General features: G+C 34.5%; 1 protein-coding gene across 5 annotated transcripts in view; it reads left to right on the forward strand.

The window, feature by feature from the left end:
- Nucleotides 1–18,732, forward strand: part of KCNC2 (potassium voltage-gated channel subfamily C member 2) — a 186,660-nt gene extending 167,928 nt beyond the window's left edge. The window contains exons 3-5 of one of the 5 annotated variants that reach the window (XM_037847890.1): nt 7,129–8,056; nt 10,078–10,242; nt 17,657–18,732. In XM_037847890.1, coding sequence (XP_037703818.1) covers nt 7,129–8,056; nt 10,078–10,242; nt 17,657–17,766 — 1,203 coding nt within the window. In that variant the 3' untranslated portion in view covers nt 17,767–18,732. Of the gene's footprint in view, nt 1–7,128; nt 8,057–10,077; nt 10,243–15,630; nt 16,635–17,656 lie in introns of those variants that run through there. The other 4 variants (XM_037847892.1, XM_037847894.1, XM_037847891.1 and 1 more) reach the window with 4 other exon arrangements.
- Nucleotides 18,733–19,280: the final 548 nt, after the last annotated feature.

Here is a 19,280-nt window from a genome sequence, read left to right on the forward strand (position 1 = left end):
CTAAAAGTGGAAATAATAGATCCAGGGTTCCCATGAGCTTCTGACACTTTAGTATAGGAAGCTATTGCTTTCCTCATGCCTTTATTTCTTATTATTATTTAAGGGTGAAATGCAATATGACTGGATTGGAACAAAACATTCCCATTCAGAAAATATAAATGACTTGGAACACAAATTAAAAATAGATGTAGTTCCTATGGAAATGTAAAAATTGAAATTTCTCAGTATTATATTTTAGATATCTTCAAAATTGGCCTATAATGCTAATTTTTCAAATATTATATTATGTCATTGACTTTCATTAAAAAATAGTGATCTGTTTCATTGTTTTACAAGTTTTTTTTTTTCCCTGTTTAAGGTTTGAAATATATGTTGAGGTTCCTAACCCATGAGTTACTATGAGCAAGATTTGGCTTTTAAAGGATAGAATCTCCTTTAAAAGAAATTTTTACGTATCAAATAAACATATTTTAAAAATTCGTTCTACTAATTTCACAGCAGGAACTGATACCTACTTTTTGCCTTTGGTCAGGCCATATGCTTGGCTTTGGGGATAGAATGATTAAATCCCTCTCTTCAAGTACCTTGGGGTCATGTGGAATCCATAATAAACGTGTGTGAAAGTGCCACAACAGCAACGCTCTTGGGCTAGGAGACTACAGAGAAAGGACATTTAAATTAGAGTGATTTTCATTATGTTTTGAAAGTTCTGGCACTTTTGAGTTAGTTACAGAGTTTGATTTCATTTTTCTAATGCTAACAGGAAAGAGAAAAGCGTAGAAACATAAATTCATACTCTTCATTTCCCCCTTTATCTCTACTCATTACACATCTTTGGAAATTATTTGAAATGTTTGTATTGAAGTAGATTGATGTAACACACTCTATGTTGTGTCGGTCAGCATTGTCGCTGATTGGGAAAAAAAAGACTATTGGATATTTAGCTAAACTGGGCTAATAGAGAAAAAGTCTACTCTTTAGACATTCAAGTCTGTATTTTAGTAGGATATTTCCATTCTGAAACTGCCTGGAATAATAAAACAGTTTTGTGAATTGGGTTAACCTGGCACACCTTGTCTAGAAAACTTTCTAACATTTTAATTAATTAACATGACTAATTTTATTTTCATTTAATGTGTGTATGAGGTTATGGTCTTATTGTAGGGAAAAAAATTCCAATGCCATTCTCTTCCCTAATTCTCTAAGGTACAGGATCCATTGATGAAATGAATGGGAGAAATGATGGCAACATTTTTGAACAATGTAACAGTTCCATTTGTTTCTGCTGAAAACTTGGGTTTTTACTTCAGTATTCTTCCTTTATTGTTCGATTTCTATTATTTCCTTTTTCCTTTCACATCTCTTTAATTCAAACTAGAATGTGGGCTAACTTATTTTTTGATCATGTATTCATTCTTTCTTTCATTAATCCATACATCTGTCTATCCATTCAACTAGTCACATCAAATACTAACTACTGTGCCAGGAGCAGGGATAATAAAAAAATGAGTATGATAAAACTTGAGTGAGAGACAAAGATAAATAAATAAAAATCCTTTTTTCTCCCCATCTTTTCCTTTTAGTTTAATTTTTTCTTAATGTTTGTCAATACAACCTCATATTTATCCATTTCAGTTCAGCTCAAGAAGCCAGAAACAAAGAGAACACCTTCTCTACATCCAAGGCTCTTAGAATTCAGTTCAGATAAAAAGTACTTGCTAATGCAATTTAAGTGTCTGTCTCTGGGTGATAAAAGGTCCTGAAGGCTTCTGAGGTCATGCTTTCATTTGATACTCAAATAAACTAAGTTCCAAATAAATTAAGTATCCTCTTCTTCATTCCATGGGATGTTCTGCACATTCCCAACATCTCCAAGGATTTTCACAGAGGCTAAATTTCTTCTGATTACCTCTCACTCTTAGTTCCTTATTTTATGTTTTTGAATCTTACTTGCCGCCCATGGTGACTGCTTCCCTCTTTTTGCTTTCCCTTGGCCCAATACCTTCATTACTCAAAACACCACCAACATTAAGCTGTTTTTTGCAACAGGCTATTCCTGAAAGCACAACAGTGAAAGCATCATCTTAAAACTAAATATTCTCTATGAATTTCCAAGTTCTGCTGCTGTACCTGTGGATGGAATTTCTCATTTGCTCAACTTCACATTCTGGGCCCTTGTTCCTTCTACAAACCTTTCCCATTTCTCTCTCTTCTGAATTTAACTTCCTTCCAACTTCCCCCCCCTCTCAGAGTGGCAGAAGCCAACTTCAAAATTCCTACCATCTTATTATTAACCATGCTTTAGTTGTCTTCCACAGCCCTCTCATTCTAGATCATGCCCAGTGTCTTTACCTTTTACAACTAAAAATGGCCTATTTAGGTGTTTGTTTGCTTTTTAAGCAATATAATCATCATATTTAGAGATGAATGTTGTCTCTTCCCTGGAATGCCAAAATTTGGTATTATTTTTGTTTCTTGTTTTAGACTGGTTTTATCTTCCTATTATAGTAATATCACATTCCAGCAGATTTACAAAACACTTAAAAGCTAAAACTAAACAGAACTTCTTATGAAGAAGATTTAAATACAAAATCATGATGTGATTCTTTAAATAACTTTAAGAAAAATATTGATAAATACAAGTTGATAAATACATTGCATTGATAAAAAATGTATCAATACAACAACTTGTATTGATAAATGACAAAAAAAAAAAAGAAAGAACTTTGGGGTTCTAAAGTTTTGTATCTTAAAATTGAAAATGAAGTGGTTGGATTTACAGGCTGTTCAGTTACTTTGTCTATTCACAGGTATTTGTGAAGTTGGGATTATGTTAAAACTAACACAAAGACACACACACAGAGACACAGGTGGTCCATTGTGTACAAGGTGCTAAATTATTCTTACTACAGCTTTAGGAAGATACTTTGAAGAGTCTAGAGATGTTTTTAATAAAAACCTGCTCCAATTCCTTTAATAACTTATGTCATCCATCAGTTGAAAAAACCACAAGGCAGCAGTAGTTTTCAAACTTTTTTATGCATAGCAATCACCTACAAAGATTGTTAAAGGCAGATTCCTCCTTCATCCACACGAGGGTCTATATCTGATGTTTGACATCTGGAAAAGAAACTTGCATTTGTGTAAGCTCCCCGGATGTTTTCTCATATATGTGACCTCTTATAGAGATACCTCTATAACACATACCTCTTCTAGAGATATGGATGGTTAATGTAATAGCTTCCAAATGCAAGATGTTTCTTGTTATTTAAACTCAACCACCTGATGTGTCTTAAGGACTCTGTTGATCTTTTGTTGGTGACATAATCACTCTTTCAATGAACGTAAACATCAGGCTCCATTACTCTTTATTGAGGTAATAATTATATTTTTAAAGTATAACAAACCATACATGATAATGATTTCTAACATTTTCATGGTCCTTTAAATGAAAACTATTTTAACAGCTATCTTCTATTTTCACTTTATCTCAAACATTGGGCAAGTATATTCTATTGGTCTCCTAATAGGTCAACAAGTCCAAAGGAGCACTGCCAGAGATTAAACTGCTTTAAAGTCGCTTTATACCCTCATTTTTAAATCCAGGTAATATTTTTGGGTGATTAAAGCTTCTTCAGAAAAAAAGTTAACCTTTAAAAAGGCTGAGTCTATACGCTAGGTTGGAATTTCTATATCACACTTTATGCAACATAGGCAGATTTGGAAAACCTGCTTCTTCTTTGGTGTTGAAATCAGTGCATTAATTGAGAAAGTGGGATAGGAAAAGTCCAGACTTTTTTGTTCAAGTTTCCTACTGTGTGGTAGATACATACATCTCCCCCTTCCATCAGGTTAACTTCTACTGGTCCTCCAACTTTCAGTCTAATGATATTTTGTCAGAAGTTTCTACAGCCATATGTCTAAATTAAATCCCTTTTTCTGATCCTTTCAAAGCATTCTACATTTTTCCCCTGTTGCATTTATCACAAAAATAATTATGTAATTTTTGTATGGCTATTTATTTAATGACTAGATCCCTAGTAAATTGTGAGTTCTTCAGAGATAAGGTTGTGTTTTGTTAACTGCTGTTAAATATAGTCCCAGCCCTGTGGCCTGATATAGAGACCCACCCAATACTATTTGTTGAATGCAAGAAAGAGGAGAGAAAGGAAGAAAGGGATCAAGGAAGAAAAATGGGAAGAAAGATTAGAGGGAAGAAAGGAAAGAAGGAAGGAAGGAGGGAAGGGAGGGAAGGGAGGAAGGACCGATTAGAAAAGGTTTTATGATTGGCAAGCATCAAAGAAGACTGTCTTTGTTGCATAGAAGTGGCAAGGCGAGTTAGGACTGACTTTGAAGGGCAGTGCTGGGAAAGTATCACTCAACTCACTACAGAAATTTACATGGAGAATTTGAGATTGCCAAGTTAGCTGGAAAAATGCTGCCTGAGGAACTGGCAGTTTATTTCAACTGCTTTATAATCTCTAAATGCCTCATACATAGAATTTTTTTCACTAAAACTTAAAAGACAATTAGTCTGAAATGCTGGAGACTAAGTGGGGATGGTGGGGAGGATGGGAAGAGGAGAATTAATAAGAACATACTGGCAGGGCTCTAATGACAAAAGAAGGTTTCAGGGGGGAATCAAACAAACATGACACTGAAATTTATAGGTAAAAATTATAATGAGATTATGATGTAATTTATGAATCAAGGATAATTGATACTTCTTTCAAAAGATCACATCTGTTAAAGTATATAGTGGGCTTTTGTGTTATAATAACTAGTTGAAAAAAGAATTGTGTATTTATTTGTACAATGGAAAAGTTGAGTGAAAAAAACATGCTAATCACTCCCAGTCTGTCTGGGAAAATTAATGGTCAGGTCATAATGTCAAAACCAAGGAGAGTCAAAAGATATGCATAGGACAGAATATTGACTTCCGGGGATGAATGTGGACCTGGCATTGTGGGACTGAGAGTATCTTCTTGACCAAAAGGGGGATGCAAAATGAGACGAAATAGTTTCAGTGGCTGAGAGATTTCAAATGGAGTCCAGAGGTCACTCTGGTGGACATTCTTATGCACTATATAGATAACACCTCTTAGTTTTTAATGTATTGGAATAGCTAGAAGTAAATATCTGAAACTACCAAACTCCAGCCCAGCAGTCTGGACTCCTGAAGACAATTATATAATAATGTAGATTACAAGGGGTGACAGTGTGATTGTGAAGACCTTGTGGATCACACCCCCTTTATATACTGTATGGATGAGTAGAAAAATGGGGATAAAAACTAAAGGACAAATGGGGTGGGATGGGGGGATGATTTGGGTGTTCTTTTTTCACTTTTATTTTGTATTCTTGTTCTGGTTCTTTCTGATGTAACGAAAATGTTCAGAGATAGATTGTAGTGATGAGCGCTTAACTATATTATCATACTGTGGACAGTGGAATGTATACCATGGATGATTGTATGGTGTGTGAATGTATTTCAATAAAACTGAATTTAATAAAAAAAAAAAAGATATGCATAGGAAAGGAGTCAAAGCCATGCGAATGAAAAGCCTTATAATACTATATGAATGATGTACTGACTGGCACACTGCACAGAAGCAGTTCCATAATTTAGGGTGGTTATTTAAGGCAGATCGTCACAATTCTAAGATTTTTTTTTTAGGCCTTTTGTATGTTCCTTACAAATTTTCTGGATTGAAATTCAACCAGGGAAAAGGGAGATGGCTTCAATCTCTTCTTGAAACCTGGCTCTTAATGGTGTGGTTGAGGAGTAGGGGTTTGGGGACAGCTTTGAGTTTTGGATACACCACATTGTTTCCAAATAAGGACCCCTCTCTGCACTTGACCTACAATCTCCTCCTCCTGAATAATGCATTTGTTTAGACATTGAGGAAACAGTCTCTTGGAGTGCATTAAGCATGCTAAATCTGAGCATTCTTTTAATGCACGAGGAATTTGCTGGCTTTTTTGAAAGCCACTGGCACTGACTGATAGCTGGATTTCAGGCTGTCAAGTCTTTTGTATTAAGAAGTATTTGATCCCAACCTAAAAAATGTTTTTTAACATATTCATATTCTACATTTGAGAGTCTAGTAGATAAGAGAACAGACTTTGGAGCTAAAGTTGTCAGTTTAATGTCTCAGGTCAGTGAGATTGCTTCCTATGACCCTGGAAAACATGACAACTTTTTGTGCTGTGAAATGGGGTTGTAGTAGTGTTGTTATGGAGAATAACAGGAGTTAATTATGTAAATTGCTTTCAAGGGTGATACTTGTAAGCATTCTATAAGTGGGAGATATTCTGTCTCAGTAAAGTATGTGTATTCATGTATTATTGCCTGGAGTTATGAAAAATAAAGCGTTGAATAAAAATAACTTTCTAACATGTTACTCAAACATTTTCAAGTTCTGTTTCAATAGAGGAAGAAAATCATCTTTCAATTTGTTCTTAAACTCTATTTCTCTCTTAGTTTTGCTGCCAATGCTTTCTCCTGGGATTTGCTTTTTTGGACAAGTTTCCATCTTAAATTGATTTAATGTAAATGCTAACACATCTCTCAAGGATTTTCATGTTCATATGTCATGATATACTGAACAGTTTATTTATGAATAAAAATGTACAGTTAAATTTTTTCCTTTTAGAATTCATTTGGGTGGCTTCCAAATTTCTATCAATATGAAATACACCTGATATTTATGGATGTAAAATTTAATCTAATACATGAAAATTTCTAAGATCATAAATAAGCACTAGAGCCATTGGCTAAAATTTCTTTTGCTTAGTCTATTTCCCTTAAGCATTCTTTTGAAGTGATATTTCTTTTTTCTTCACATATGTATTTTCTTTGACAAAAGACTCAAGAAATTACTTTCCAGCATAAAGCAAAGCTTTTATCTACTATGTAAGCTGAAAACAGAACTTGAAACATGTTGCGTCTGTAACTCTAATTAATGTTACACACACAACTCTTCACTTGAGTAATATTCCAAGTGATATCTCCAAATACGCTTTTATTCTTTTCATCTATAGGTATCGATGATCTTAGATTCTGATCAAAGTTTATTATGGTTCAGATCACTCTCTGTTTCTTTTTATTTCTTTTCTTCCCCACAGTTTATTGCTTTTGCTTCTTTATTCTTCATCCTGGTTTCAATCACAACCTTTTGCCTGGAGACACATGAGGCATTCAATATCGTTAAAAACAAGACAGAACCAGTCATCAATGGCACAAGTGTCGTTCTACAGTATGAAATCGAAACGGATCCTGCCTTGACGTATGTAGAAGGAGTGTGTGTGGTGTGGTTTACTTTTGAATTTTTAGTCCGTATTGTTTTTTCCCCCAATAAACTTGAATTCATCAAAAATCTCTTGAATATCATTGACTTTGTGGCCATCCTACCCTTCTACTTAGAGGTGGGACTCAGTGGGCTCTCGTCCAAAGCTGCTAAAGATGTGCTTGGCTTCCTCAGGGTGGTAAGGTTCGTGAGGATCCTGAGAATCTTCAAGCTCACCCGCCATTTTGTAGGTCTGAGGGTGCTTGGACATACTCTTCGAGCTAGTACTAACGAATTTTTGCTGCTGATAATCTTCCTGGCTCTAGGAGTTTTGATATTTGCTACCATGATCTACTATGCCGAGAGAGTAGGAGCTCAACCTAACGACCCTTCAGCTAGTGAGCACACGCAATTCAAAAACATTCCCATTGGGTTCTGGTGGGCTGTGGTGACCATGACTACTCTGGGCTATGGGGATATGTACCCCCAAACGTGGTCAGGGATGCTTGTGGGAGCCCTGTGTGCTTTGGCTGGAGTGCTGACAATAGCCATGCCGGTGCCTGTCATTGTCAACAATTTTGGAATGTATTACTCCTTGGCAATGGCGAAACAGAAACTTCCAAGAAAAAGAAAGAAGCACATCCCTCCTGCCCCTCAGGCATGCTCACCTACCTTTTGCAAGACAGAGTTAAATATGGCCTGCAATAGCACACAGGGTGACACGTGTCTGAGCAAAGACAATCGACTTTTGGAACATAACAGATCAGGTAAGACACAATTTCAAATGCATGTTATTAAATACTTTATGGACCAGTATGTCCCTTGAGTGCAAGAGAGCCATTCTCATTTTCTGCAACTGTTCATGAATTATCAGCCATAGCCCTTCATAAAATATTTCTGTTTGTGTTAGGCTTGTAGTTGGCTAGACTGTAGTATTTCTAAATGAACTCCAATAGAAATCTGCATAGCTGGTCTGTAGAGTTTTTCTGCTTTATTGGGAATGCCCTTTGCTGATGGTGCCAATATTTTCTTTTGCCTGTTTGTTGCTTTTGTGCCAATGTTTGTTTCCCCGCATGATGTGATGGTATGATATCGGCCATGTTTCATCCTTCATCCTCAAAATATTGATCTCCTTATCGTTTGGCTTGATGTGCTTGTCTCAGTTTTATCTCTGCCACATGGTGGCATGCATCTCAATATAATTCATAAGAAGCAGTTATTTAAGAAGAATGGATGCTTACATTGCAAAGACCTAAATACGAAAGAGGTGATATGGAAGATAACCTTTCTGATAGCAAAGTGCTTTCCTAATAATATTCTGGAGGGTTGGCTAAATTTTCATTATTCTTAAATTAGGTAGGGCATCTCAATATACTCCCTTTGTTGAGGCAAGATGCCAGGTAATATAATCACCCCACCATTATTTAGGGGACAGGTGCTCTGCTTTGAATAATTAATAGCTATGTGATATTCCTCTGTGGATTCCCTTTCTTATGCACTATGCAGGGGGCAGTGCTGCCTCCAACAGAATTTTGGATAATTTGCCTTTTGAGATTAGCTGAATCACTATTCCTCTCTATTACCAGAGATAATATAGAATTGATTGATTGTAATTTGATATTCACTTTGCCAGAATGAGTCAGTCAGTAGTGCCATCTCTAGTATGTCTAGTACAGATGAAATATTTTGTATATTAAAATAATTTAATTAGCTTTTAGCCTACCAGGAAAATTCAAGGCATATGCATTCCCTGTAACTTAGATATGTTTAATCTTTTCTAGTGTAAAAATGACATAATGATCCTATGTGAATAATTTCTCACAATTCAGAAATAACATGAATTAAACAGAACACACAAATTGAAAAAAAAAGAAAAAACAAGTGACATAGGTTTCCCCTTAGCATCTTGAAGGTTTATGGGTTAAATGGGGGGAAAAAGAAGCTGGAGCTGAACTGCTATTTAAAGATTTTGTTCATAGCCTTTCCATACATTGTTCTGCAAGTTCTATCTAAATAAATATCTGAAAACTATGATGCCCAGAATGTCTTTAGGAAAGGTGGATTTTAGTTGGTGTCACTGCTCTCATTAGATTGTTCTCAGAGTAGCTGTGCAGAGCCCTTGTGGAGGGTAGGGATAAAGAGGACACATTCTCAGACTGAGAAACATTGTATAACAAAGTAGTATCTAAGCTGATAGGATGAGAAAGTCTTTGGCTAGTATATAAAAGCAAAGTTGTTTCAAGGGCATTTGGAGAAGCTGACCTTGCTCCATGGTCATGGTAAAAATATTTTGCAGCTTCAAAATGAGTACCGGAACCTGATGCTTCTGTGCTTTAGAATTAGTTGTACTAACAATTTTTTTTTCTGGGGGGGTGGTTACTTTCAGGAAAGAGTAAAAGCATGTATCATAAAAGAACTACAAAGACAAATATTTATTTGAGTTTTTCCTTAAATAGGCTCCACTTTTAAAGTGTCCTATTCACATTAATTAGGTAGCATGTTAAAAGTTGTATGATATTAATTTGTGTACTGCTTCATTATCACACCTAAATCCAAATGGAATTAAAATTTCCCAAAGAACAAATCTCTCCTTTTCAACACATTTCCATTTTGCCCCATGTAAATTTTTGTGATGAGTGATGAAAATGCTTTCCCTTTTCTTATCGTGATGTGATTATTGTGTTTTGTATATTGAGCGACTGGACTCTGGACATTTGGTGTAAACTCTTTGTCCTGTCTCATTTCCTCATCCATCACTGTCTGTCAATGGGCATGGTGCTGTGACCAGTGTTATCAGGGGACGACAGTACAGGAAGTGAGCCACCATTATCATCCCCAGAAAGGCTCCCCATCAGACGCTCTAGTACCAGAGACAAAAACAGAAGAGGGGAAACATGTTTTCTGCTGACGGCAGGTGATTACACGTGTGCTTCTGAAGGAGGGATCAGGAAAGGTAGGCATGCATTTAATCACATCATAACAGGTGACTTAGCAATTGAGTGTTGCAAATATATGGAGTGATGTAAAATGTTCATTCATCATTTTCCAGGAAAGACTGCACATAGTGCTCTCTTCCTCTATCTAGGGCATCTTCTCCCATTATAAACATTCTTAAATACACATCATAACATCTTACTTGATTGGCATATCTGAAAGGCAATTCACCCTCCTTTTTCTCATTTGTTTTCCTTTAGTTCTTTTTTTTTTTTTTTTTTTTTTCCTTTGGTTTGCCATTTGCTCTGGGCAGAATTGTGAGAGAATATTTCAAAATTATATGACTCATTCAATTTTTTAAGGTAATGAACTCAGAAGTCTTTAAAATTTATATTTTTTTGTACAACTAATAAAACTCTAGGAATCATTAATTAGTTCTATTTGATGAGTAATCGATAATTATAAAACAGTTCTAAGGTGTTTTTGTTTGTTTGTTTTTCAAAACAAAGCATTAAACATACTCTAAGTAAGTTTCTTATCCAGTACTTGGGCAGATTTTTGGGGAGATAGTTTATCTGAGTGTCACAGAGTTTGCAAAGGTACACGGTTTCTGGCCAAATGTAATAGTACACCTAGTCACTTGAGAAGCTATTTATGAACTTAGGAAATAAATTTCTCTTCAGGACCAGTAATTATTTTAAGTTTGTTACTACTTTTCAACAGTCCCGGAAGAGTTCCTCGAACATAGAAGCTGCTCAATAGATATCTGTTGTATGAAAACCTTTTGTTGGGCAGGCACCTTTGTTAAGGAATATGACAATACTGAATTTTCACTCCATCATTGCATAGTTCCCTTTTTATTCAAACTTAGCTTGTGCCAGTATCTATGACTATTTCATGTTTGTTTGTTTTCTTGTAAACTGTTTGAGACCTCACGAAAAGTGGATTCTTTTTTCCCTCCTTAAAAAGTAGCTTTGTGATACTTACAACCCACCGTTGTCAAAATACAGGATGCTCTTTGATTACCTTCTACCTTGACTATTTCAGTTGCTTTATTGCCATGGTTATTTTTCTCTATTTATTGACAGAATAGGAAAGTAACTATTATGATTTGTTATAGTTGTTTACTAAATTTGAATTTTAAAAAATTCCAAAACTTTCAGACTAGTGCAACTGCATTTTAAAAATGCATTTAAAAAAAAATTTAAAATGGTATGCTTATTTGCTATTTGGAGTTTTCCCCTATTGAACGCTTCACCTTTTTCAACCTAAAATACTGATTCTGGGATGCCCTCTTTCTTTGAAATATCTCATTATCCATGCTTTAATTCTTTCATTTCTTCTGATCATTTTATATTGTCCTTCTCCGTCTCCATCAGTTTGAGTCTCAAAATAGAAGACAAACTCTTTTTTTTATTTCTTCAATATGCAATATTTTAAATACTTTTCAATTCCAGTTACTTCCATTTATTCCATATATACCTTGAAACAAAATGTGTTTTCATTCATCTTAGGACTTTTTTTGTTGTTTACTGTTTTATATTCAAATATGTGTTAACAGAACAATTTAAAAATATTTTATGATTATAAATATATTTCATAGTAATTAAGCAAAATATGTGTATACATTAAATAATGATAATAATAACTCATATAGACTATGCTGTTCTAAGAGCATTAGATACCTTAACTCAGTATATACATGTATATATGTGTGTTTACATATGTATTTATATGTAATATGTGGTTAAATTTTACAAACATTTTTGAGCATCATTCAATGATGTGTCCCATATAATATTTTTATACCAAACTTACATGTTTAAGACCTTGTTAGATTTTTTCTTCCACATTAGATATTATTTTGAATTTTTTAAACTGTCAGAGGAAATCACAGAGGAGAAAAAGCTTTGCAAATTGCGAAGCATTATATATAAAGTTTTATAGTAAAATTGCAGTTTCATGAGCAAAGCAATTAATAAGATATGTAGTTTGCATGTAAAATTTACACATGCAATATTATTTCACAAATAAATATTCTCTTTATTAATGAATCTTTGAAAATTCATCCCTGAGCATTTTGTCATTTCTCACCATAATCAACTTCTTTCCATTCTTGCTTAATTCCTTTGCAGCTATGTGTTTTCTCTCCCAGGTCTGATAACATTTCTGGATAACTTCACCTAAACTTTTTATTGTGCTCTCTTGTAAGTCTATCAGGAATTCATTCAATTTTCTCCTGTTTCATTTTAATGTACGTTAAAATTTTCTTCTATTATTCCTACTCAGACATTTATTTCCTATGTGTTTTTAATTTTTTAATTTTCAAGTTGGTCTCTCTATTAATTTGATTTTAGAGTTCTAATATTCTCCCCTTTATAAATGAAAAAATATTACTGGATTCCCATTGTATTTTTTCTATCTTCAAATATGAATATAGTTTTGTATATTTTAAAAAAACTTCAAGATTCCCTAAAAAAGTGAATTTCCAATGCTTAGAACACATGTTTTTATTTACACAATAGTTTTTGGGAGAGCATATTATATAGACTAAAACATATTCATAGATAATATCTGGATAAGCAGTTTCAATTTTATAAATGATAAGCATATACTCTTAAGAACTGTATAAAATGTATGCAAAGTATTTAGAAGATAGTTCAAACTAGGCTCATTATTGTTTTTTATAATGATATGTATTTTGAGCCATTCCAGGAAAATCTTGTTTAAACAAAATTTTATAAAATTTTCCTCAAATTTTCAAATTGAAAATGAACCTGTAGATTAAAGGAAAATACACATATATGAATAACAAATGTTGCCAATTAAATACTTGTTACAAAGTTATAAAGGAAGTCTTTTCAAATAGACAACTAAAATTATAGCTATTAAAAACAAAAGGACCTATAAACAGATTGGATAATATTTATGTTAAAAACTATAATTTAGAAAAAACCCTGAAATTTAGAATAACAACCAATATTTACATATTATTAATGTAATTCATATAAAACTGTCAAAGAGATCTTTGCCTTTCTGGAGATCTGTAGGGAGCTTGGAGAATGTGGGGGATAAATATGTAAAGTTTTACAATGATGGTTTTTTAGATATTAACAATTGCTTTGGTTCATGTATATTCATCAGTTTGCCTTTAATCAAAAGCAATCAATATTTATAATCTAGCTTACATTTTAATTTAGATGGTCAATTTCCACTGTCTAGGATAAATCTTGCTACAATTCCCAAAGTTTTATTTTTAGTCACTTTAGGGATGAACAGTAACAATTAGCCCTCCAGGCTCCTGAAGGTACCTATGTAAGGATAAACTAACCACAATTCTTTTTTAATTATTTAAGACATCTTCCCATTAACTATTCCATCATCCACCAATGTGGAATGAAATATATGCCACCTCTTAGGTTTTATAGTTCAAAATACTAATAAGACATATGCAAGTATTTCTTTCATTAGCAGAGATTAAGTCCTAAAGAGATTTACCATGGTAGATGGATGCCATAAATATCCATCTGCAAAATTTCATAGAAGACATCTAGTCTGCCTGCAGTTTATGTGTGTGTATTTGGGGAGTGTGGTTCATCATTCCCCTCTCTGATCCAAGACAGATATGGATTTCAATAATAGCTCTATTGCCAGGTTAAAGCTGGACTGTAGAATGTGGTCCATAACCAAGGCTAAAATGAACTTCTCATTCTTCCCTCCTGCAGTGAATTTATCTACTAAGTAATAGGCAGGGACAGAGTTTACCACAAGAAAGAAGAAAGAGAAAACATGAGACTACATATGGTCTCCAGGTAGGGAGACTCAAGAAGATTCAAAGAGGGAGACTAAACCCCAGGTGAGCAGCAGATATTAATACAATGACTCTTCTCCAGAGTGAAATATGGAGCAAGGCTTTTGACTCTCATAAATCAAAATCAGAGAAATCACTTCCCTTCCAGTGAAAGTGGAGAGAAAGCAATAGCTTCTTCCTTAGAAGTTCTAAGAGAGAATAGATCTATAAAAAGAAGTAGCTGGCAGAGACATGAGGAAAAACAAAACAGAACATCATTTTCTTTCTTACACAGTCATCAAGCACATTGAAGGCTACTCAGGGCCCAATGTGTGGGCCATACAGTCTAAAGGAGACAAGAAGATCTCTAGAATTGAATCCACCTGCTCAGCTTTGGTTTCCCAACAAGGAATTTCATTTCCCTGTTCTACAAAAGTCCTTCAGTGTAGCTGTCAGAACATAGCCATCTATTTACAAAGCTGTGACTACTTTTTCAGTCAGTTTGCCATGCCTTCAGGACACTTCGATTTCTAACTCTACACTAAGCGCTCCCTACCTCATTTAACTGCCTCTACTTTTTGTAATTAAAAATACTGCAATAACAAAATAGAGGTTTTTTTTTGGAAGAAACTCATCGAACAATAGTTAATTTTACTTATTTTCACTTTTGTTGTTTATTTTGAGCATTTGCATATTGACCTTTTATTACAAGGTCAATTTAATGTTTTGTGTTAAAAAAAATAATGTAATATATGAATCCTTCTAAAAGTGACCTTGATGGGGTTGTTCTTGAATAGCTAAGGAAAACCATTGGGTTAAAGTCTGTGAGAAGGCTCTTTTATTGAATAATCCCATGGTTACCATGGACAAAAGATTAGAAAGAAGTATAATAGAAAGGAAAATTAAGATAAAATTGTTCTCAATTCCTTTGGGGGGAAAAGTCAGCTCAAAGCATCATGTAATCAATTTCAGGCTTTATTTCACTGAAAATGTGATTCAATTTAAATTTCATCCATTTAATTGTTTTTTCTTTACTTTTTTATACAAGGGATTAGAAATGGGCATTCCATTCTACATCACCCAGATAATGGCATCAAATGCCATTATTTAAGAATCATCCTCTCACTCTATAAAACTAGAAGATTAATATGCTGGAAAGAGAGATCTCCACTTATAGTTTAAGCATGCTTTATTACCTTAGTATATAGTAAAAAATAGAGAAAAAAATAGCCCATTTTATTTATTTTTTCAGTTGCATATTCTGAAATTTAAAAATCTTAGCCAATTTATATCTTACTTAAGTTGCTTTGCCTCATTCTTAAAAGAGGTTTGGCCTTCTATATGCTGAAATTGAATTGATACGAACTATAATCTGCAAAAGAATAGGTTTATAAATATTGCAAATGTAATTTGTGATAGCTGGTTTAATCTCTTGGGGATGGCAGCTACAGTGAGCTTCAATTTTATAGTTATAAATTATCTCAATATTGAATTCTTTGTGAACAAATTCTTCTTTGAGCTCAAAAATAGCACTTTTGATTACCCTGCATGGTATTGTTTGTCTGTGTCTATTTTCTGGTTGAATTCAACTGATGTCTGTGCATTTTTTCATAAAAGGATATGAAAAATCCCGAAGCTTAAACAACATAGCGGGCTTGGCAGGCAATGCTCTGAGGCTCTCTCCAGTAACATCACCCTACAACTCTCCTTGTCCTCTGAGGCGCTCTCGATCTCCCATTCCATCTATCTTGTAAACTAAACTGCATTAGTTGACTCAATTGTATTAGTTCAAATACTGTTTACCCCATATGGAAATAATTAAGTGTAGCATTACTCCAATCTCCATTAATTCAGTAAAAATCCTGCATGATACTACTATTTGAAGTCAGAAATGCCACTTGGGTAGCTAATGAATCTTATGTTGGCTTTAAAGATTATCTAAAGCAGTTCTACTCCTTCTCCATATTAATTGTCCTGATCTCCTTTGGCAATAAAATGACTAGATAGTGTCAGGTATTGGCCAGTTCACTAATACATAAACATATCTTCAGGGAGACATATTTTAAACAGTGTGCTTCCTAATGCCAATCACTCCGTTGGACTTTGATTTCTTGTGACTCTCTAAATCATTCCGAAGATGTCTGGGATCCTATCTTGATTGCACACAAAATGACTTTGGTCAGCTCATTTGCATGGACCATCTTGTCGGTATCACCTGAAAGCAAGGTTGCAGAGTTCGGGGACCATGGATGGCTTGGGATATGTGTCCTTGCGCTGAACCATCCGGCTGACATGAAAGCACTGGTCGACTGTTCTGTATGGTGAATTGTGGTGCGGGGAGGGCAAGTTTCTCCTTGACTTTCTTTTTTTTTCCTACCTTATCTTTTGAAAGAAATATTTGATTTAAATAGTTTACTTTCTTCATTGATTTAATTTTTTTTTCTTTTTTCAAAAATGTTGTATTGGAGTTCTGAATGTCTCTGGTTGTTTGCACACAGATAACTGCAAAGAGGTTGTCATTACTGGTTACACGCAAGCCGAGGCCAGATCTCTTACTTAATGGCTTGGGGAAGGCACAAAACATGAGAGAAAGGTAACTGCCAACCAGGCTTGCCTTGTTTAGCCAGGAACTGCTGCTTGGTGCTAGAGTCATTTTTTTTTTTTTTAAACCCCAAGATTTGTCATCCTTTCAGAGGCAGAGTGCCAAGTATCACCCAAAGCTCTCATGTCTTTTTAACCCCCTTCCTTTATTTTCGTTTTTTAAATTTGTGCAAACATCAAAGACCATTGGTGTTCACAGGCTTTTTTGACCAGCCTTAAATTTCTGACTCACAGGATTAACTAGAATTTCAGGCAGTGTTTAATCAGGTGCTTTGTCTGTATGTTGTTTCTGTCTGTGTGTCATACCTCCCTGTCTTAATTGCATATGCCATCTGTCTCGATGAAGCACAGTAATGCCTTGATATGGTATTCATGATTTTAGTACTGGGTCTCTACTCTTTTTGCTGTTTGGAGCATCTTCTCGTTTTGTGATAAGTTAATGATGCCCTGTAGACTACCTAAGCTAACCGGTACTGTGAACCTTTTTGAAAAGTTGGATTTAAGTAGTAATTTCACCACTGCACTTGGTTGCCTGCTATAGTGTCAGTTTCTACTACCTAATAACCAGTATTCATCACTATATTCAAATGACATTCCCAGGGAGTCGTATTCACTCTGAACAGAAGAAATTCTGTTTACATATCCCTATGAATACAAGAACAATAGCGTGTCTGGTGTGTTGGGCAGATGAGGAAGGAAAAATGCCACAATGTAAGTTGAGTGATAAACAATACTTCTAAGGTATTCAAGATCCTTGAGACTGTTGATCAGTTCCTGATTCTCATGTTTATTTTTGTCAGGAACACAGTTGCCACTTTTATTATTGATCACATAACATGCAACACTCTATATCCCCAAGTTCTAGAGCATGATCTGCATGCCAGAGATCTTACACTGCAATGTATTTATCCAGATGTACATTTCCGATATTTAGAGATGCAGTGATCCTTTTGCTAACACCATGTATAGAAAGTTATAGTTATACACAGCGTTATGGTAAAGGAATTAATATGCTGTCTGGTGCTGCTGTTATTGACTGCAGTGTTGTACAGAATTTATCATGGATTTTTGACTGCTGAGAAAGGGACAGTGGAACTTAGCCATACGAAGGATTGTACTGGAAACAGACTTCTGCTGCTGAATGTGCCCTGATGTGACTAGGTTGTACTTGGAAGAGGTTCCCGCATCTTCATGAGACATTTAATGGTTAAAAAAGAACTGTAGCTGGAACTCATTTGGTGCTCCCAGTATGAGTGGTCTACTTGTGGACTGGCCAGTGTCCATGAAACAACTGTAAATAACAACATGTGTGCATGAGTTGACAACTTTGGCCATCCCACATCCTAGGAAGCCAAATTCATGGTCAGCATCTCTCAAGCTTCAATTAAGGCCCACAGCTCTGTAAACTACTTCTCATGGGCCCTTAGGAGGTTGTGCTATGAATCACACAAGACAATGGTATTGACATAGAATTGGTCTGTCTTAATTTCTCTTTGTTAGTTGGAGCCACTAACATTGACTGTATCATTTCTCAAAAGCCACTTACAATATCAGCTTGTCCATTATGTTGTGAAATTTTTAGTGCCTACTTATCAAAAATGACTTATTTTTAGTTGTATTTTTGTTTCATTCTGGAAAGTTCTTATGGCTCAAAAAACTCACCAACATTATTCATAGTTTAATTCTTTTGTCATTGTTAACTTGTTTATAAATATTACAAAAATAAAATTCTGGCAATGAGAGTATTTTTTTATTAAATGATCAAGGAGCAATGTCAGTATATTGTAGAATATTAATCAAATTAGATCTGAAATGTATATTTTGCATAAAAGAGATATTCTTCGATCAATTACTTTTTGTGAATTTTGTGGCAAATGAAGCTTTTACTTGTCTTTAAAACTGTTATAGTTAAAACTGTAATAAGAATTCTTCATCTTGCTTAATCAGTATTTCCAGAAACTTATTATTAGTTCCTCTGGGATTCTGAATATAACAGATAACCTAATTATGAACCCCTGTATTGTGGACCTTTTGTGAACATTTCAAGTGCATGCATAACCTTGGTGACAACTGATAGAAATGTGACTAACTGAAATGAAGAATAAAAGGCTAACATGCTGGGGATAAACTTGAATTCTGATTAAATGGTTCATATTCTTTCCTTGGCTCTTCTTTTTGTTTGGAGTTTTCAAGAGGTTTTACTATTTTTAATTCTTCATAGTTTTAAACCAGAAATTCAAACATAATAAAGAATTTGGGATGAAAGGATTTTAAAATACACAGAGCTCTCACTTTTACTCAAGTCTTAAGCTGGCAGTGCATTGCTTGTCTAAATTTCTTTTAAATTCTGAGATTGCAAAACCATTCATTTTTATAGTACCCAATATTTATATGGTATTTTACGATTAAAACTGCATTTTTACTTACATTTTCCAATTTATTCCAGATGCACACATTTATGTTTTCATTTACTGATAATAAAGTTAAGGATCAGAGGCAGAATTGTTCCTTGTTTTGCCAGAGACAATCTGCCCGGCTACTATTTCTTCTAGTTTAAATATTTACTGCCTTTCTTGTAAATATCCTATTTTATAAAGATGGCATCTGTCTCACATTTGTATAGAGAACCTCTGTTTCAGCAGCACACCACACATAACTGGCATTCC

This window comes from Choloepus didactylus, chromosome 8, assembly GCF_015220235.1.
Source record: "Choloepus didactylus isolate mChoDid1 chromosome 8, mChoDid1.pri, whole genome shotgun sequence".
NCBI lineage: Eukaryota > Metazoa > Chordata > Mammalia > Pilosa > Megalonychidae > Choloepus > Choloepus didactylus.